This window comes from Mustela nivalis (assembly GCF_964662115.1).
Source record: "Mustela nivalis genome assembly, chromosome: 11".
Classification (NCBI taxonomy): domain Eukaryota; kingdom Metazoa; phylum Chordata; class Mammalia; order Carnivora; family Mustelidae; genus Mustela; species Mustela nivalis.
The window spans coordinates 111,464,265-111,486,194 of record NC_139030.1 but is presented as its reverse complement, the minus strand read 5'-3'; the positions used below and the strand labels follow the sequence as shown (position 1 = coordinate 111,486,194).

The 21,930-nt window shown below is 36.0% G+C and overlaps 2 protein-coding genes across 2 annotated transcripts in view; one reads left to right on the top strand and one right to left on the bottom strand.

Moving 5' to 3' along the window:
• The window catches only part of SLC40A1 (solute carrier family 40 member 1), a 747,507-nt gene that overhangs the window by 316,210 nt on the left and 409,367 nt on the right, over positions 1 to 21,930 (bottom strand). The window lies entirely within an intron of this gene.
• On the top strand, positions 2,290 to 15,593 carry LOC309844002 (uncharacterized protein; the record flags this gene model as incomplete). The annotated part of the gene is made up of 6 exons (XM_082690092.1): positions 2,290 to 3,102; positions 4,061 to 4,139; positions 8,792 to 8,844; positions 9,523 to 9,578; positions 12,273 to 12,330; positions 15,516 to 15,593. Exons 2-6 carry the CDS (start codon positions 4,070 to 4,072, stop codon positions 15,591 to 15,593), a joined length of 315 nt encoding a protein of 104 aa, XP_082546218.1. The 5' UTR covers positions 2,290 to 3,102; positions 4,061 to 4,069.

Genomic DNA, 21,930 nt, shown 5'->3' with positions numbered 1-21,930 from the left:
TTTATTCACTCTCTCCCTTTTCTCTCACCAACTTCCATATGAGAATACAGAGAGATGGTGACCCTTTGTAATCCAGGAATAGAGCTCTCACCAGAAACCAAGCATGCTGGCATCTTGATCTTGGACCTCCAGTCTCCAGAACTGTGAGAAAATAAATGTCTGTTGTTTTTTTAAGCAAGCCAATATATGGTATTATGTTATGGCCGCCTGAGTGGACTAATACACTTAGCAGTCCTATGCCAAGAGAAGTCAAAGAGTGGGCTGGCATATCTGACAGAAGTTGTCCATGTTGTTTAAAATAGGATGGAGAGACAGAATGGGAGAAAGTGAGAAAATAACATTTAGAGGAAGAAAATTTAGCTTTCAAAATCCTGCCATATACTTCTATTTTGGGGTAACAGTTTAGAAATTGCTCTCTCTTATATGGAAATTATTGGGCATTGGGGTCACCATTTGTAAGCAAAGATAGGAAGATCCAGAGATTTAATAGAAAATTTAGGTAAGGGGCGCCAGGGTGGCTCAGTGGGTTAAGCCTCTGCCTTCAGCTCAGGTCATGATCTCAGGGTCCTGGGATTGAGCCCAGCATCTGGTTCTCTGCTCAGCGGGGAGCCTGCTTCCTCCTCTCTCTCTGCCTGCCTCTCTGCCTACTTGTGATCTCTCTCTGTCAAATAAATCAATAAAATCTTTAAAAAAAAAAAAAGAAAAAAAATTAGGTAAGCTTATTCGTTATGTCCTTTAAAAAAACTAGGTCCCATGCATACTGCACTAAAACACTTGATTTCCAAAGAGTTGAAACATTTTTAATGGATATGTTTTTTTTACAAAGTAAGAGGTGTTACACTGGGTGCACGATCTCCGTACTCAGTCCCGTCTCCCGAGGTTCTCCAGACGTGTCCGATTCTTAAGGACCCCGTGTAAGAGGTACGAGTCGCGACGCCCGGAATTCTACCCGTGGGCCGGCCAGTGTGATCCTCTCACCCGTGATACCCCAACACTGTATTTTTCCACTACCCCGGGGGAGTCGGGCCGCTCTGGGAGGCACTTCTGAGAGTAATCCTTTTTAGATGACTGGGTAAACTGAGGACAGAGCGCCCACAGAGCTACAGGGAAGACGGAATGTGCAGCGCACGCTGGAGCAGCGCTGGAAGGACATTCGGGGCTCCGTGTCGCTGCGGGCGCTCACGACGGCCGGGGCACGGGGGCACTTACTGCAGCCTTGGACGGCCCCGTCGGCGGGGAGGCGGCGCGTGCTACTGCGGCTTTGCGGGGCGCGCTCTGCCGTCTTCGCTCGTCTCGCCTGGAACCGCGGCAACAGACGGGACCGGAGGCGCCGCCGAGCCGCCCCGGGACTGCCCCGCTCGCGCCGCCCGCCCGAGGCCGCTGCGCTCCGCCGCAGGGTCCGGCGCAGCGCGAGCGCCCTGGGGGCCGCCGGCTCGCTCCGCGCCGTTTGGGGTGGGGCTGTCGCTGGGTCCCCGGAGGCCCCGCCCCTCGCGCCGCCCCCCGCTCCCCCCCCCAGGCCCCCCGCAAGCCCCCGCGGCAGCCGCGGCCTCGCGGGACAAAATGGCGGCGGCGGCGACGGCCGAGGCCCGGCTCCGGGCACCGAGGTAACGGCCGCCGCGGTTGGGAGGGCGGCGCCGGGGTCCGGGCAAGGGGAGCAGCGGGCAGCGGAGGGGAAGCGCCAAACGGCCCGTTTCCGCCTGAGGCCGCGTGTGCCGGGGCGGGATTCCCGAAGCGCCCTGAGGCCCCGCGGCCCGCACAGCCCCGCACAGCCCCGCACGAGGGACGCCGGGCCCCGCACGGGCAGGGCTGCGGCCGGTGCTGCGCCGTCCGCCGGGAGCGCCGGTGCGTGGTCCGGCCGGGCCTGCCGCGCCGCCATCGTGGGACGCTCGGACGAGGCCGTGAGCCCCGCGGCCCGGCGCGTGTCCTGTAGACGCCGCTGGAGGCCCCGCGGCCGCACCGGTGTCCGGCTGGGGTCGTGGACCCGCAGCCCCTCTCGCCGGCGGCCTGCGGTTCTTAACCGGAAATGCGGGGAGGACGTGTTTGCTGGACGCGCGGACGCGAGCCGTCTACACGGCCGTGGCCAGCGGTGCCGCCGGAGCCGGATCACACAGAGTCTTGGAGGCGAGGGGACCCCGACGCTTTCCCCGGTCACTGATGGAACGTGCGCCTCGGGGCGGCCGGCGGCCCAGGGCCCGGCCGGTTCTGCTCCCGCTACTGCCGGACACCAACCCCCGACGGCGGAAGGAATCGATCGCACTGCAAGGACGGATTTTTTAAAAAATGACTTGATATTGTCAACTACTTTATAAGCATGAATAATAATGATTACCTCAGTCTAGATCTTTTGGTTCATCTCACCTAAACTTAAGAAATTTTTTTATCTTCGAAACCATTATTGTTTCCAGGAACACTAGCACTGAAGTCCCCCCACCGCCACCTACGATTCTCTGCTTATATTTTATTACACTTTTTATGCCTCCTTAAGCCACTACACATGAATATAATGATCTTTTCTTTAGTTTTTAAAATCCTGTCCCGGGGTTATCAGATTTGAACCACTGCCCCATCCTATATCACAGTTCCCCCAAGAATCTCAACTCCATCTCTTTTAGCTCATTATTTTTCACTTCTGCAGGGAAGATGCTGAACTTGACCCCTAAGTGCACAATCCTTTGTAACATGCCATATTTTTGTTTCTCCCCGTTTTGTCTTGAACATTCATTAGCAGGACCTGGAATAACCTCTTTTCACTTAATTATTACTACATTACTGTTAACCATATTCAAGTGCCTCTGACCTAGGCCACTTTTTCCATAAAATCTTTTAAACTAATCAGTGGTGGAGGATTGGGGGTGTAGATGTCTTCCACCCTACTCAGATTGGGCTAGAAATCGCTAAAACAAACCCCTCCATCTCTACTTTAGTTGCATATTCATTCTTTTGTTTATTCAGTAACGTTTATGGAGTGTCACACTCAGTGCTGAACACACTATGAAGACATTCTTTGCCCTCTAAAGGAGAAAAAATTGCAGTATAAATGAATATTTATGGAAGCATAAAGGCGCACCCACTCCGGCTTGGAGAAACCTGTGGGAGAAACTAGTAAGCTTGTGTCAGTGCCTTGATGAATGCAAGGAATTCTACATCATTGGATCTTGAGGAATAAACGGAGATTGGATTAGAATAGTAGAACATTGTTCGTAAAGGGTCTCAGGCCTCTAAGGATTTGGAAAAATTTTTTAAAGATTTTATTTATTTATTAGAGAGAGAGGGAAACCACAAGCAGGAGGAGGGGCAGCCGACCACGTGCGGGGCAGGAGCCCGACAGGCTCCCGCGGCCTGAGCTGAACTACCTGAGCAGCCCAGGTGCCCAAAGGATTTGGAAAATTTTATCATAAGGACTGTGGGAAGCCGTTCACATTTTTAAGCAGGGAAGTACACCGTAAGGTTTGGAAGACGTTGGCCAAGTGAAAAGCAGAGAGAACAAGTTAGCAGGCTCCTTAACAGTTGGTTCGGACAGTGCGCGTGATCCAAATGCATAGAGATAAAGGCTCTGGAGTAACAGAGTCTGTTGGACAGGCACTGAGGCCCCTCATAGCCTTATGGGGGAGTTTCAATAATTTAGATTCTCTGAGATGATGCCCTAATAGAACTCAAGTTCCCTCGTCTTTTCTGGGAAGTCAGATGGATGATGAGATCGGATTACTAGAAGAATGGAGTGTCTTTGCCTTTCCTTTCTTTACGAAGAAGTCAGTGTAATTGCAGCTCATTCTTTTAAGTTTCTCACAGACTAGGAAAATCATTTGATTTCTTTTTAGAAAATTATTAAATCAGATGTCTAAGTTGTAATCTAGGCTTGTATCTGGGCCTTTTGGAAACCAGCCTGAAGTTTCTAGCTGTTCCTTAAATGAAACAGTTTTGTTTATACAGGACTTCAGTATTCAAATATAATTTCCTAGCAAGACAAAATAATGGCTAGAAAATTAAAAATTATCTTTAATGTTGAACCGATTTGATTTTTAAGAACTTTCTTGTAGGTATTTTATATTTTATAATTTAGATCCTAGAAATGAGTGATGAGTTAAGAAGAAACAAGCAAGAGATTGGGAATGGATTAAACATATTTTTGGAAGAAAATGGTATGTTCTCAAAAGTTAATTTTATTTGTTTAAAAAGGACATTTTTGTTTTAAATTTGCTTTCTTTTAATCTAAAGACATTGGTAAATAACAGCAAGTTAACTTGCAAGGCAGTGATGTTATCCTGCCCAAAAATATATTTTAAGTGATTCACTAATAATAGCAAAAAACATTTCCATGTGTCTTTATACATAAGTAGCTAAATGTACATAAGGTACTTATCTATTTTGAAGTTCTTTGTACCTTTTTGGGTCTGTCTCTTTAGCTTCCCTAGTTGTTTATATATATATGTATATATATACATATAAACTGTCATAGATCAAACATTTTCCCACATACATAGTGATGATCCTTGATGTCCCAGATAAATATAGGATTTCCACTCCACACATGTAGTTTCTAACTTGTCAAAGATTTTTTTAGGGACAGTCAAATTTTAGCTATTTTCTCCACTTAAAACCAAAGCTAAATGTACAATACTGCTCCAAAGATGGAAGAAGGATACTTCATGTTTTCTAGATTTCTTCAGATGAGAAGTTTGAGGATACCCTTTGTATGCTAGTGCATGAATATGATCCAAATCAGCACGTCCCAAAACTTTAATGTGCATAGGAATCTCTTGAGCTTCTTGCTAAAATACATGTCTGATTCAGTAGTTCTGAGTAGGATCTGATATTCTGCATTTCGACATTTCTACTGGTTCAGGAACCACACTGGGTTAACAAGAATACATATGATCCTTTGCCAAATGTTAGGTTCTTGAAATAGAATACAGATAAATTTTTAATATAAATGAATACTGAAAAGCAAATAATCAGGATTATGAGTCTGTTTATGGTTCTCTATTCTCAGTTTTCATTGGGAAGTTAGATTTAGGTTTTCTTCTGGGATACCATTCTTTATTTACCTTAGACTTAAGGCTATTTGTGTGGCTCAGTCAGTTGAGCATCCAGCTCTTGATTTCTGCTCAGGTCATGATCTTAGGTCCTGAGATTGAGCCCTGAAGCCCTGCCTTGGGCTCTGTTCAACGGGGAATCTGTTTTTCTCCCTCTTCTAATGCCCCTCCCCCTGCGTGCACACACACTCTATAAAAAATAAATAAGTAAATCTTTAAAAAAAGAGAAAAAAGTTGTATTTCTATATTCTCAAGAATATTATTAAGGTAGCTGGCTCCGAAATGGCCACCATCTGTCCTTACCTTCTTGTGCCCACAAGTAACCCCCCCCACACTTCCTTAAATCTGGGCTAGATTAATTGCTTTAATCATTAGGTTATAATAGAAGTGACACTATATGCCTTCCAGATAAAGTCCTAGAAGCTTTGTAGCTTTCCTGCTGGCTCTCTTGAAGCAGTTTCTCTGAAGAAGTCAGTCACCTCATAAGAAGTCATTCTACCTTGAATCTGTTAAAAGAAAGCACAAGCTAGCCAAGTGGAGAAAGGTGTTTGACTCCCTATTTCCAGTTGTTCAGCCATCCTAAACTCAGGTGCCACATAATAAGGGAAGATGCCTTCTGGTGACTCTAGCCTTAGTTGCCCAGTGTGACAACTATATGAAATACTTCCAGTGAGAACTGCGCGGCTGAGCTCATCAACCCCCAGGACCATGAAAGATAAATTGTTAAACCACTAAGTCTTGATGTGGTTTATTATACAGAGATAGACAGACAGAACACTTACATTATGCCAATTTGAGAATGTTTATTACCAAAATGTCATGTTGATCTTTGAGAAAATGATCAGTATAAGAGTTGCAAATTCACCTGAAATTTTCATCCAAAAATGTTATAGTTTTTTAATATAAATTTATTTATGAAATTTCTAGCATTTTCCTTTTCTCTTTTTTCATTCTTAAAGATTTATTTATTTATTTTAGAGAGAGAGAGTTCACATGAGCAGGGAGAAGGGCAGAAGGAGAGGGAGAGAAGCAGACTGTTCCCTGAGTGAGGACCCCAACTTGGGACTCAGTCCCATGACCCTCAGATTATGACCTAAGCCGAGATGACCTGAGCTGAAATCAAGGGTCAGGTGCCTAACCAACTGAGCCACCCAGCCCACATTTTATTTTCTTCTCATGAAAATGTTCTAACATTAAATAATTTATATTTAAGAAGTATTTTATATTAAAATTATGATTATGTCTTTGAGATTGGAGATACTACTTTTGAGGATTATTTGAAGATCTGATTTTCAGCTCTTCCACTTAATCACTAGAATTTTCCATTCTTACTGTCCATGTTGTCCCCTATCCATGGGATCAAATTATGAGTGAGAAAGGTATTAATAATTTTTACTGAATATTAACTTTTCTTTTATCTTTGGTTCATGTTATGACTTGTCTAGATATTATTCCCTATAATAGTTTCTTAAGGGCAATCTCCTCTGGGCTTTACCTCTTTTGTAGAGAATTATTTCAGTGACATTTGAAAACTTACTCAGATTTATTCACTTACTCTGTTTTTACTAGACATCTATCAAAACCACCTTGGGGAATTCAAGACACCGAGGGATTCAACATTTAATAAAATATAATCTCTGCCTCCGGAAGATTTGATCTATTAAAAGAGAATAGTTCACAAATAACCCTGTTAGAATCATTGTTGAATGAGAGGAATAAATATGGAGGAAGGTTCAGAATAAATGCAAATCATATCAGCAAGGGTGATCAGCTTCATGAAGAATATTGCACAGCTGGCTGTGGGGGCTGGGAATTTTTCTTGTTTTGTTTTTTCCTGAAGTTTTTGCATGTTTTTTGTTCACTTTATTTTTTTCACACTTAACATTTTTAATGAATACTTTCACATTCTTTCATCATGATTATATAATGTTGGGTATACTTCTAAAAATAATTTTTAATTCAATTTATTTAAACTTACAAAACATAGTATACCCATTCGCCTCCTACCTCCATCTTCTACAACCACCAGTTTGCAATCTGTATCTTTTGGTTTGTGTTTTAGATTCCACATTTAAGAGATCAGAGAACGACTTATTTTACTCCATATCATGTGTGTGTGTGTGTATATATGTATATATATACATATATATACAAAAAATATTGTGTATATAGATATACACCACAATGTTTTTTTATCCATTCATTTATCAGTAGACAGGTTGTTTTTGTATTTTGGCTGTTGTAAATAAATGCTACAGTGAACAGGGGGTGGATATATCTTTTCAAATTAGTGTTTTCTTTTTCTTTTTTTTTTTTTTTTTATAAATATGCAGAGTAGGGATTGCTGGACCATATGGTTCTATTTTTAATTTCTTGAGGAACTTCTTACTGTTTTACATAGTGGTTTTACCAATTTACATTCCCATGAACAATGCACAAGGGTGCCCTTTTCTCCACATCCTTGCCTATGCTTGCTATCTCTTGTCTTTTTGACAATAGCCATTCTAACAGGGGTGAGGTGATATCTCATTGTGGTTTTTATTTGCATTTCCTTGATGATTAATGATGTTGAGCATCTTTTCATGTACATGTGAGCATATGTATATCTTCTTTGGAAAAAAAAGTTTGTTCAGATATATTTTTAATTGGTTTGTTTGCTTTCTGAAGAAAAAAAAATTTGAAACAGTAAAAAAAATGTGACTTGGTCGCTTTTTATTTCCAAAAGGATTTGCAGTGAATTATAATTAAAAAATAATTCAAAACCATTAACATAGAAGAAGACATTCAAATTAAATAGTAAAGGTATGTGAAAGAATACAGAAAAAATAAGTTGAAAAAGCTTTGTGGGTCGAGAGCAACAGCTAGAGTCAATAGGAAGAAAGGAAGAAGCCCTAGATTTGGAGGGAAGCTGTGTTTGATCACCACACAAGTTCTTTCCTCATTTTCTTCTTCTCACTCATAGCTTATGGGACTCTTACCTCTGCCTGGCCTCCTTTTTTGTTTGTTTTTTAAGATTTTAATTATTTTTTTGACAGAGAGATCACAAGTAGACAGAGAGGCAGGCAGAAAAGAGGGAAGCAGACTCCCCGCGGAGCCGAGAACCTGATGCAAGGCTTGATCCCCAGACCCTGGGATCAGGACCTGCGCCAAAGGTCTGAGCCACCCAGGCACCCCTCCTTCTATTTTTTTTTTTTTTTTTTCCCAAAACAATGAAACAAGCCCTAAACTCTAGCACTTGTGTTTTTCATTCATTCAGTGCTTGGTATACTTAGTATAAAAGTCACTAAATATTGTAATATTTCTTATATATAGCTTTACCTCTTCTTATCTTTATCACCCAGCATGGGGCCTAACCCAAAAGGCAATCTACAATTATCTGTATATTTGAATGATAGCATTTTATTTAGCACTCTTCCCTTTTAATTCCAAATATGCAAATATTGACTAACCAGTACTCTTACTCCTCATCCAAAGGAGGGTCACAGGAAATAATATTAGACATTCTTTTAGAAACAAATTTTGAGGGGCCCTGAATGTCAGACTAAAGATTTTTTACTCTAGTAAGAGCAGCTACAAGTTTTTAACTAGACAAGTAACATTATCAGAATGGTACATTAAGAATATTAGTTTAAAACATGTTGAAAATGAATTGGAAGGAGTAAAGAAGGTTGGTTGAAGAAACCATACTGCTAGAATTGCATTTATGGTATGCATAAGTGTCTCAGTCATCTCATTCTCATTGTGTTCATTCAACATAGAAGAAGAAGAAGTTTCTTTAGAAGAGCTTGAAGAAGAATTTGACATTCTTGAGGTATAAAAATATGTTAGTTCTAAACTTAAATTCAAAGTAAATTTTAAGATATATTTTTATTTTCCATTTTTCTATTTTAATATTTGTCAGTAAAAGGTGTTCATTAGTGACTTTGGATGATGATCAAAACATATGTAACAAGAATGTTGAGTTTATGGTGCACATGGGCAAAAAGATGCTTTAAATTTATTTAGTTTTTCTTAATTTTCATGACAGCAAACATTCTGATGTTTTGCCTTGGGGGAAAATGTATATTTTGTTATCCTTCTCTATAAACTTCATGGGTTCCATGTCCTTATTGCTATCTGTGGACTTTCTGCTGCATTCTGTAAGGGCCGAAATATTTCTAGATACCTCTTGGTTGTTATTTCTTTCCCAACCACAGATTACACTTCCTTTTTCTTATTTTGGTTGATCTTGGCCAAGTTTTAAAAAGAATTAGATTAAAAGGGATTTATATCATTGGGAATGGTATAAAGAAACACTCCGTCATACAGGGGGGAGAACCATGATGTGAATGGCTAGGATATTTGGACTTGAAAATGAAACAGTTTCTCTGAAATTAATCTCTAAATTATTAAATTTCGGGCAATTTAGGGATATACATTTTGGGGGAAAACTGCCTACTCTTGTATATATGTTAAGATTGGTCCTAATACATTTTTCTTTTCCCTAAAGGAGGAAGAAACAGAAACTATAAGTGAAGATGGTAGTTCAAAAGAAGCACATGATATGTCAGTGAAATACACAAATTTTTTTTAAATTTATCACATTTAGTCAAATATAAGACATATATATCCTATATAGAAGAGTCAGCAACACAGTATGCTGTAAGACTGTGGGCGTTGGAGTTGGAAAGCTTCAGGATTAAATTCTGGCTTTATCCATTACTAGCTCTGTTATGATAGACTGTTAATGTCAGTGTGCCCCCTCTATATTATTGTATGCAGATAATACTTTGCCAATTTTTTAAAGACAAAATAAGGGAAAATGTAAAGCGACTAGTATAATACCGAGGACATAGTAGATATCCAGTGAATATTTGTTCATATCCCTTATCTCTTTTCACCTATTTCTTAAGAGATACTGCAGTCAAAAAGCATTTTATTTTTTTGCCCACTTGCCCTGCCCCTACCATCTTGCTGGCTTCCTTCCTTCCTTTTTTTTTTTAAACAAAGTGTTTTAAAAATGCTTACTCTGTCACTGTACATCTAACAAATGCATATCATCTTCAGTAAGTTACTCATCATTACAGCATCTTAGAGTAATTAGATGCTGACAGTAATTTGATACTATGAATTTACAGCTATTTTTCTACTAAGATAATGAAAGAAAGCCTCTCTGTAGTTTAAGTTATATTTTCTTTGAAATTTGCTGTAGTATATGGATATTTTTGGTCTAATTCTTCAAGGAAAAGAATAAGAACATTTTGAAGATCCAATTCAAGTATTTCTGGAAATTTATTGAATTTCTTTATCCTTTTCTTCTCCAATTCTTCTCATTCATAACCATTTTAGAAACAGATTGCATCAACTCTCGATGATGTAAAGTATCTTTCTAAGGCATATCTGAAACCACTGTCATTGTAATACCTACTGGGGTGGGTGAGTTTTATATATTTCCTGGGGCAAATCTTGACAGTTAATGAAAGCTCTTATTCCAGTTCCTCCTTTTTTTGACTAAAGAGACCATCTTTATTTCAACAAAATGCTTTAATTGGGTGACAAGGTTGAAGTTGAAAGTTATATTTATCCCAGGGAGATTTTACCAAATCTTCTTTGGAACTCAGAATTGAGTAGAAAAGTGAGAGTAGAGACTAAAGCTCTTCAACGGTTCAGGGTAATAATAAAATAGTTAAAATTCGTTTAAAACTTACTATTTACTAACTACTATTTTAAGGCCTTTATATATGTTAACTTATTTAGAGAACTAGACATTCCCTGAATTTTAAGTATAGGTTTTAGGTGACTTGAAATGAAAATGAGAACTGCTTTAAAAAAAAAAAAAATTCCCCACAAACATTTTTCCATCTGCTTCCATCTTTTCTCTCACACACACATACTTCATTTTAAATGTTGCCTTCCCCATCTTTCCTGTGTGCCGACATGCTTCTCTGTTCCCAGCTTCTTTCTGCCCTGTGCATATGCTTTTGGCACACATGCATCGGTGTACTTAAAATCGCGTTGCACACCGCACCCAGTCTTCCAAGTCAGGAATATGGGAGCCATTTTACCATCTGCTCGATCATCTCGTCAGCTCACTTCCTGAAAGCTCTTAAACCTCTTCTCACTCATCAAAATTATTGCCTTAACGCAAGCTCTAATCACTTTTGGCCTCAACCATATTGAAAGACCTTTCTTTTTCTCTAGTCCTACCCATTTCTCGTTCATATTTCCTGTTGCTACCAAAGAATCTTTCTTAAATACAAGTCTAATTAAATCACTCTTACTGGTTATAATCATGGTTACAAATCAAATCTCTTAGCATGATGACCAAGCACTTCATAGTCTGACCTCAGTATACCTTTTCAGCCTCATATCCAAACATTTTTTTCTCTTCTACCCTAAACCTTGACATGCTAAATTGCTTGCAGTTTTCTAAAATAAACCTTAGTTTTCCTGCTTTCCTATATGTTCCTCTTTCTCAAGTATCTGTCTCCCAATAACTTAATCCCTCCTGCTGTACCCCAGGCCACCCGTCAAGCTTTGCTTTATTCTGCAAGACTCAAAATTAATTCTTGAGAATGGACTCTTGATCTCTGTGAGCAAACTGAGCATTCCCTCCTTAATGGTTTTTCATAGCATCTTGTACATATTATACCATCCTTGCCACCTTACTTATTTTCACATTATACATGACTTTATATATAGTTTCTGTCTCTGAATACATATCTTTCCTCCTTTTTTATGTGACCATACTTTCTTCCTATTGTATAAAAATACATATATTTCTAAATATGTCAATATTTATTAGTATATAATTTTATAATGTATAAGATATAAATTAATTCTGTCTGTTATCTCCACTAGATTTTGACACCTGAAGGGCAAGGCTGTCTTGTGTTTATCTTTATAGCCTTTATAATATCCTGGTACATTGGAATCAGTAAATGAAATTTATTTATTTATTTGACAGTTATTTGTTGAGGGCATTTATAAACGGGGAGTGTATTAGATGCTGATGAAATAGCAGAGAACCAACCACACCAATGGTCTGGCCTTTAGAGACATTTCATTCTATGCTTAATGATTGTCTTAATGAATTGATGTAAACTTCCTAAACCCATTTCTTCAAATGCAGAAAATATCATTCATGAAGCAGAGTTTTTTCTCTTTTTTGTGAAGCACTTTACTTATGTTACTTTACATACTAATCTGAATTCTAAATGTTAATCTGAATTAATGCTATTATATTCCATTTTTTTATAGTGTAAGAACACCTCAAAAAGTATCCCTCAGGAGTATCTCATCAATGACAGATGAAGAGGTTAGGATTAAATTAACTAAGAAATTTGTCAACTTTTTGGGACTGAATGACAAAAAAGTAAAATTTTACTACTAATTAATTATTAATAGTTTATTGATTTTATAATGATTAATTAATTTAATAAAATAATTTTATAAGAATCTATGCTACTCTCCTGATATTTTTTTAGAATTCCATGTGAGTTCCTTACTTTCATATGTGTTTGTGTATTTGTATTTGTATTTGTAAATAGTATTACAAATACATGAGAATAGCCTTAAGCTATATGTATATACAGTTGAGAGAGAGATTATTCACTATTGCATGGTGGCACCTCAATGAAGCTGGTAGAAATTCTCTTCAACTTTATATTTACTTATGAACCAGATGAAACATACACAGAAAATAATAGACTCTTTTATATACACCACCTAGGTTTAATAAAGTTAGCCATATTGTCTTTAAATTCAAGGATCTAAAGTGTGTTCCGTGGCCCAGAAGCATTAACAGCACCTGTGAGTTTATTAGAAATGCAGAATCTCAGCACCACCCCCAGTCCCAATCCTGTTGAATCACAATCTGTATTTTAACAGAATTCCCAAGTTATTGGAAACTTTGATACAAATCAATTTTAAAATGAAGATATATATCCAACAAAACTTTCCCCCTCTCCCATGCTATTCACCGCCCTCTCTCACAATAGATGACTGTTCAAAAGTTGATACATGTCCTTTTCATCCACAGTTTGAGTTTTTGTTGCATAAGTTTGGATTTTTAATTACACACACATGCACACACATTTTTTAAGTTTTATATAAATGAGTGTTTTTTATGCAACTTTTTTTTAACTTGAACAGTGTTACTGAAGTTAATCCATCTTAGTCAAGGAATTGTTACTTGCCCTGGTGTTACCAAGATTTTCTCTCACATTTTCTTTTCACAGTGTTTTTTTCACTCTGCTTTTCATGCTTGTCAGAGGCACCACACAAGAAGGTGATTTTATTGAGGGTCTTGCAATAGTGACAGCAGTCATTAAGAACATCTCAAAAGAAGGGGACTTGGGTTTTATAAAGGCAGGTAAACAAGGAAGTTATGTCACTGGGGAAAGGTAGAAGTGGGTCATATTTGGGATGGATAGAGCTTGTTAGAACAGAGTGGTCTTTGTAGTTACTCAGTTCTGGGAACACAAAATGTGGTGGGATTTTTCAACTACCACTTGTCTCAGAGAACACAGGGTTCAGATGAAGTTCAACATTGTTAAACTCAAGCACTGGTTTCGTCTAGAATTTATTTTGTATATATTCAGTTTTTTTAAACATATAGATTATCAGTTTTCAATTATCCTAATGACATTTATTGTTACTAAGGTACATCCTTCCTCCAAAGATTTTTGAGTTCCCTATTCTGTTGCATTGGTTTCTTTGTCTCAGAGTTAATACACTGTTTTAATTATTACAGCTTTATAAAATAAACCTCTTGTACATGTTCTTGAAGAGTATCCATTTGTTGAGTGCAGATTTACACACACACACACACACACTTTCATTAGATCAGATCAAGCTCATTAATTGTGTTGTTAACACAAACATACATGAACTGTTTTTGTTTCTCTGTTAGTTATTGAATAGTGAAAGAGGATGTTAAAAATCTTTCATTGTGATTTTGGATGTTTTTACTTCTGGCTCCAGTGGAAGGTTTTTGTTTGTTTGTTTTATACTAATATATCTTAGATTAAATTCATAAGATGTGAAATTTTTACATCTAAGAATATGATTTTTTTAAAAAAGATGCTGTACACATCACCACATTTACCCTCAGAAAGGATGGTGGTAGTTAACTCTCACATCAGCAATAATTGTCAGTGGAGATTTTCCTACACCTTTGCCAGTACCAGTTATCTTTGCTCAGGCAAGCAATATACCTTAATATTATTTTAGTATGCATTTTATTGATTACTAGTGAAGATGAAAAATATTTTCATATGTTAATTGAGGATTCTGTTTCTTCTCTTGTAAATGCCCTGTTCTGTGTTTTACCAGTTTCTTTTTCTATTTAGAGTATCAGTAGTTTTAGTATTTGTAAAACTCCTATGTTGGAGAGAGAAAAACTTTGTTCTATACGTTGTAAAAAAATTACCAGTTTATTATGTATATTTAACATGGTGGTGGTGTATTTTATCATGTAGATGTTTGCGATTTTATGTAATCAAATATATTAGAGAGCTTTTTGGTGTTTTTTTTTTTTTTTCTTGCTCTCCTAATGTAAATAATCACAATTCCAAAATTATATAAATGTATGTTATTGTTTTCTTCTGGTACTTAAAAAAATTTTTTTTATTTATTTGAGAGAGAGAAGGGTGAGGGGCAGAGTGAGAGGGACAAGCAGAGTCTCCACGGAGCAGGGAGCTGGATGGATGTGGGACTAGATTCTGGGACTTTGAGATCATCACTTGAACCGAAATCTGACACTTAACCAACTGAGCTACCCTGGCGCCCCTTGGTCCTTTGAAATTTCTAATGAAAATCTTTAACTATGGAAATACTTTTTGGTCTGAGAAGTGTCATGAATATCTACGTTTCTCTTCTAAAATGTTAGCCAGTTGTCTCTTGAACTTAATAAATAATTCATGTTTACCTGAAATGCTGCCTTGCTCATATGCTAAATTATAATACGTTCAAGTATATTAGCTCTGTGCCCTTAACCTCTGCACTTTTCTTTATCTATAAAATTAAGATAATAAATTTTTTGCAAGAACTAAATATAAGTAATTAAATCAAATGTAAATATGAATAAAACATGTATACTGTTTAACACATTGACTCAGTATATGCTCAATAAATCAGTTATTATTATTAATTTTTTATTAACATTGTTGATTCTACTTTATGATCAGAACCAAACTTTTTATAATTATTGCTATGTAAGAAATTTTAATATCTGGTAAGGTAAGGTAAGTTTCCATCCTTATGTTTCTTTGGAGCCTAGGAGATTATATTTATCTTTATGTGTTAAAATCTTATGTTTCTTTACCACTTACTCTCCACAAATTATATATCTATCTGAGGTTTGAAATACTGATCTTAATTATTTCATCTGTTGTTTTTTCCTGAGAACTACTATTAGGAATATTGTTGTCTTTTAGTTATGTTTTATTTCCAATGTTATTACAGTTTCTTAAGCTTATAAAATATTTTATTCATTTTCAGAGGCTTAATATGAGAATTAAGAAGTTTGGTATAATTACAAATGAAGAATTCAGAAAATCACCAGGAAATTCTTGGTAATCCCTGCTTTTCTAATTTAAAAAGTCTTTTTAAAAAAATGCTAAATCTGAAATATTTTCTATATGATAGCTGCATAGTTAGAAATTTCTCATAGAGCATTTCTTTTTTATTTTTTCCTTAAAGCTTTGGATTCAATATATCAACTGGTATGTACTGTCACTATTCAAAGTATTGCATGAGTGCTTATAAATATGCTATTAAGGTAAACATGTGTAGGACATAAACACTATCTATGAGTAATAGGTATCAGAATTACCCTTTTTTGGTCAGCCATGAAAAAACCATAACTTCAGTTTTCAACTTTCACTATCTTTTTTTCATGACCCCAAATTTTTGTTTGAATTTAGCCAATAGGGAAGACATGTTCTAGGAAGGTTATCAGTTTTCCTGCACATCTTGGCAAAAGGTATATTCTTCCCTTTTCCTTGTTCAAGTACATTAAGTAAAAATGATTCTTTGTTAATTATCTCTTAAGGAGCTGATGAGAGAAACTGAAGAGAAAGAAACTAACAAGTGGGAGATGAGGAAGGAAGGAAATAGGGTGGTTTCACAGGATAGGTGTTAGTAGATACTGAAAAATAGGCTTTTTAAGGATCTCAAGTATAGGAAAAATTGGAAGTATAAATTCTAGAGGAAATATTTATAAATGGAAGATCAACGAGTAAAAGTTGAGCAACTGATACCTTGAGCAAGACAGCTATGAACCTTATATTACTATATATTACTATATATTTATATATATATATAGTATATATACTATATATATTATATAGCAAGACAGCTATGAACCTTATATAACTATATATATTACTATATATAATACATATGTAGTATAGTATATACTATATCTATAGTATATACTATATTATCTTTTAAGGAAAATTGTGCAACAATATACAGTAATATATATTACTATATAATATAGGAAAAAATATATAGTAATATATATAGTTTTTATTTATTAACTTTATTATAATTAGCTAATATTAATTATATAATAATATAATATATTATATTTATAATATATATTATATATAATATATTATATTTATAATAATATAATAAATTGATTTGTTATAAATTTATTATTTATATATAGTTTTTATTTATTATTTATTATATATTACTTATATTCTGTTGCACAATTTTCCTTAAAAGATATAAAACACATTAATACTTAATATGTTACTAGGTTTAATTCTAATTATTATGGATTATATAGGCTGATAAAATTAATCCAAAATAGTATGAACAATATGGAAAATAAAATGATTGCGTGTATTAACTTAGGTTAAACACATTTTTAAATTAATTTGCTAACCATTTGCTTTAGATAGCTGAATTATTATTAAAATACTGTACAATAATTTATATACATAATAATTCGTAGAGCAAAGGAAGATCTCAAAGAGAAGTTTTTATCTTTTAAGGAGGATTAAATTTATTAATTGCAGTTTGTATTAAGTATATCTCACTCATTATATTTTAGTTCTTTGAGAACTAATAGTTAACATTAATCAGTCATCACCTTTGGAGTCAGTAAATATTTGAATGCCTTTTCCATTGTAAACATTAGATTAATTCAAATTATTTTTCTATATTGGAAAAGAGATTACACATTGCCTATAAAGATGTACTTCAGATGATAAGTATGGTTGTGTATATGATTCGTAGAAAGTAAACTTAGAAACTTATAATCATTCTTCATATGTAAAAATTTTTAATTTGTAAGTAATAGGTAGGGGTGAAAAAGTATTCAAATTTGCTTTTTTTGATTGATGTACAATTTTTAGTAACTCTTCTATAGCTTAAAATAAGTTTAGCTATGTATTTGATTGAATAATGATTGGTATCTACATTAGGAAACACATAGCAAATCAATAATTCTGTTGTCTTACATTTATATAGGATGCCTTACAAATTTCCATCATATACATATTTATGTAATTTTCACAGAAATACTATAGGTCATTAGTGTTTTGTAGATGAAGTACAATATGCTTAAGTAACTAACCCAAGTTTGTCCCTGGCAAATCTCTTTACTCTTGGTTCATTTCTTTTTTACCATGCTGACATTCTACAGAGTTGCTTACAGAATTATACTTTTTACACAATTATACTTTTTATAAAGACAAATATTTGATGATTTTAGTCATCCCTGACTATATTAAAGTTGTTAACACAGAATGGGAAAAGATTACCTAACTGGATTCCTTAATATGAAATGTAAAAATAATTTTCTAGTGAGTCATCTTGGCCATGTTGAGTACAGAACCTGTTTTAAAGTCACTTTTGGGAAAAGATATTTGAAAATAAGGAATGGTTTTTTAAATGATTGTGCAGTTTTAACGCCAGTGTAGTTTAGCCTTTAATCCTTAAATTTATACAACCTACCTGCAGAGAAAATGTGTCACAGAAGAGCTGATTTTGTATACTACAAAAAACATTGTTTAGAGTGAAAAGACCTGTGTTCTGATTATGGCTCTGGTACTTTTCCTAGTTCAGTGATCTTCACAAAGTCATTTATCCTCTTTGAACCTTAGGGTCTCACTTAAAAAACGGGAAAAAGAATCTGATAGGATTATTCAGGTGAAACAAGATCATATACATCAAAGCACCGTAAATTTTTTTCATTTTTCCGTACTGAAATCTATACATATGTATCTCTGTCACTTTTCTGTCCAAAAGAGAAGGATGAGATTATTAAAACTCTACCACCAGTAAGTAAAATTTACAAAGAAATACTTGAATTCAGGAATAAAGTTTCCTCCTAAAAGGAAATTTGATAAAGTGGTAAGAGTAAAGTACATTGTGTAATACAGTAATTTCATAATTTCTTTGTTCTCTAAGTCTGGAGTTTTAGTCTTTTGAAGCTAGAGACACCTGCAGTTGTATTTCCTAAAGTTAGTGGTTTAGTTGCAAGTACATGGCGTCTCAGGTTTCCATTTGTATGAAGCAGCTTAAAGAAATAATATTTTGAGTTTTATTACTTTCTTTTAAAAGTGTGAAAATGAGGACATTTATGTCAGAGAATGAATAAATAAAGTATATAGCAATAATTACATAGTTGGCACAAGACTAATATTTATAATTCCCCTACCTGCCCACACATAACAAAATCTGAAACTCAGGGGAAAAAATCTGTAGCAGGTAAGGTAATTTTAGATTCCTCTAGTAAAAGGAAATTCTTATCTTTTGTCTTCAGTGTCTACAGTCTACAGTTACCTTAATTCCTTGGCCACTATTAAAATTTTATATATTTATTATGTTAAAAGTGCTTCCATCCCAATCTAAGATGAGTTGATAATTATCTGTTAAATTGAGTCAGTACCATATATGAATTGCCAAGCTCTCATCAGCTGTGGAAAATTGTACTTCAGTCACTTTTCGTTCAACATCTGCTTGAACAAAGGTGGGTTTAAATAATTCCTCTCCAGTATTTACTTTAACTTTAGGAAGACAGTTTTTTGCAGCAAAATTTGAAATTTCTTTCCAGTACTAAGGAGGACTTTAGGCAGACACATGCCTCAAGGAAGGAAGGTAGAAATTTGGTTTGCCTTTTATATTAATTCTAGAGTAATCTATTTTTCTTCAGTTTGAATTGGATTGCAAATAAGAGTTAACAGAATGAAAGGAAAAATGACATTTTTCACTTGTTTTAAATCAAGTCTTCATGAGAGAGTTTGCATTTTACTTGAAATATGAATTCTCAGACCATCAGATTTTCATATTTGTTTGAACATTTATCAAGCATTGAATATGTTAGGACTTATGCTGTGGAGAGAACTCAGGTATATAATCTTCAGTCATTCTTTGAGGGTAAAACTATTATCCTCATTTTCAAAGTGAGAAAATGGATATTTAAGGGAGCACTTAATGTAAGAAACATGTGATTAGTATCATATAACACATCTGAATTTATGTCTTTCAATACTATGTGTTTTTTTTTAATTTTGGTTAATATGAAACTTTTTAAATTATAAAATTGATTCCAATTCACTATAGGAAAATTGAAGGATTCAGAATACAACAGAAAGATACCCATAATCTCACCATCCAGAAATAATATTTGTATATATTTCCTTCCAGTGTTTTTGATACATACTTTATGTAGATGAGAATATTTCTTGTATATAATCTTTTTTAAAATTTTTTCAATTTATTTATTTTCAGAAAAACAGTATTCATTATTTTTTCACCACACCCAGTGCTCCATGCAATGCGTGCCCTCTATAATACCCACCACCTGGTACCCCAACCTCCCACCCCCCCGCCACTTCAAACCCCTCAGATTGTTTTTCAGAGTCCATAGTCTCTCGTGATTCACCTCCCCTTCCAATTTACCCCAACTTCCTTCTCCTCTCTAACACCCCTTGTCCTCCATGATATTTGTTATGCTCCACAAATAAGTGAAACCATATGATAATTGACTCTTTCTGCTTGACTTATTTCACTCAGCTTAATCTCTTCCAGTCCCATCCGTGTTGCTACAAAAGTTGGGTATTCATCCTTTCTGATGGAGGCATAATACTCCATAGTGTATATGGACCACATCTTCCTTATCCATTCGTCAGTTGAAGGGCATCTTGGTTCTTTCCATAGTTTGGCGACCGTGGCCATTGCTGCTATAAACATTGGGGTAGAGATGGCCCTTCTTTTCATGACATCTGTATCCTTGGGGTAAATACCCAGGAGAGCAATTGCAGGGTCATAGGGAAGCTCTATTTTTAATTTCTTGAGGAATCTCCACACTGTTCTCCAAAGAGGCTGCACTAACTTGCATTCCCACCAACAGTATAAGAGGGTTCCCCTTTCTCCACATCCTCTCCAACACATGTTGTTTCCTGTTTTGTTAATTTTGGCCATTCTAACTGGTGTAAGGTGATATCTCAATGTGGTTTTAATTTGAATCTCCCTGAGGGCTAATGATGATGAACATTTTTTCATGTGTCTGATATCCATTTGTATGTCTCAATTGGAGAAGTGTCTGTTCATATCTTCTGCCCATTTTTTGATATGTTTGCCTGTTTCGTGTGTGTTGAGTTTGAGGAGTTCATTATAGATCCTGGATATCAACCTTTTATCTGTACTGTCATTTGCAAATATCTTCTCCCATTCCGTGGGTTGCCTCTTTGTTTTTTTGACTGTTTCCTTTGCTGTGAAGAAGCTTTTGATTTTGATGAAGTCCCAAAAGTTTATTTTCACTTTTGTTTCCTTTGCCTTTGGAGACATATCTTGAAAGAAGTTGCTGTGGCTGATATCGAAGAGATTACTGCCTATGTTCTCCTCTAGGAGTCTGATGGATTCCTGTCTCACGTTGAGGTCTTTTATCCATTTTGAGTTTATCTTTGTGTACTGTGTAAGAGAATGGTTGAGTTTCATTCTTCTACATATAGCTGTCCAGTTTTCCCAGCACCATTTATTGAAGAGAGACTGTCTTTTTTCCACTGTATATTTTTGTTGAAGATTAATTGACCATAGAGTTGAGGGTCCAAATCTGGGCTCTCTACTCTGTTCCACTGGTCTATATGTCTGTTTTTATGCCAGTACCATGCTGTTTTGGTGATCACAGCTTTGTAATAAAGCTTGAAATCAGGTAACGTGATGCCTCCAGCTTTATTTTTGTTTTTCAACATTTCCTTAGCGATTCGGGGTCTCTTCTGATTCCATACAAATTTGGGGATTATTTGTTTCAGCTCTTTGAAGAATACCGGTGGAATTTTGATCGGAATGGCATTAAAAGTATATATTGCTCTGGGCAGTATAGACATTTTAACAATGTTTATTCTTCCGATCCAAGAGCATGGAATGGTCTTCCATCTTTTTGTGTCTTCTTCAATTTCTTTCATGAGTGTTCTGTAGTTCCTCGAGTACATATCCTTTACCTCTTTGGTTAGGTTTATTCCCAGGTATCTTATGGTTCTTGGTGCTATAGTAAATGGAATGGATTCTCTAATTTCCCTTTCTGTATTTTCATTGTTAATGTATAAGAAAGCCACTGATTTCTGCACATTGACTTTGTATCCTGCCACGTTGCTGAATCACTCTCAATGTGAATGGCCTACATGCACCCATAAAATGGCACAGAGTTGCAGATTGGATAAAATGACAGTTGTCTACAAGAGACCCATTTTGAACCTAAAGATACAAGCAGACTGAAAGTGAAGGGATGGAGAAGCATCTTTCATGCCAATGGGCCTCAAAAGAAGGCTGGGGTAGCGATTCTCATATCAGATAAATTAGACTTCAAACTAAAGACTGTAGTCAGAGATACAGAAAGACACTACATAATCCTTAAAGGGACTATCCACCACAATGATCTAACAGTTGTAAATAT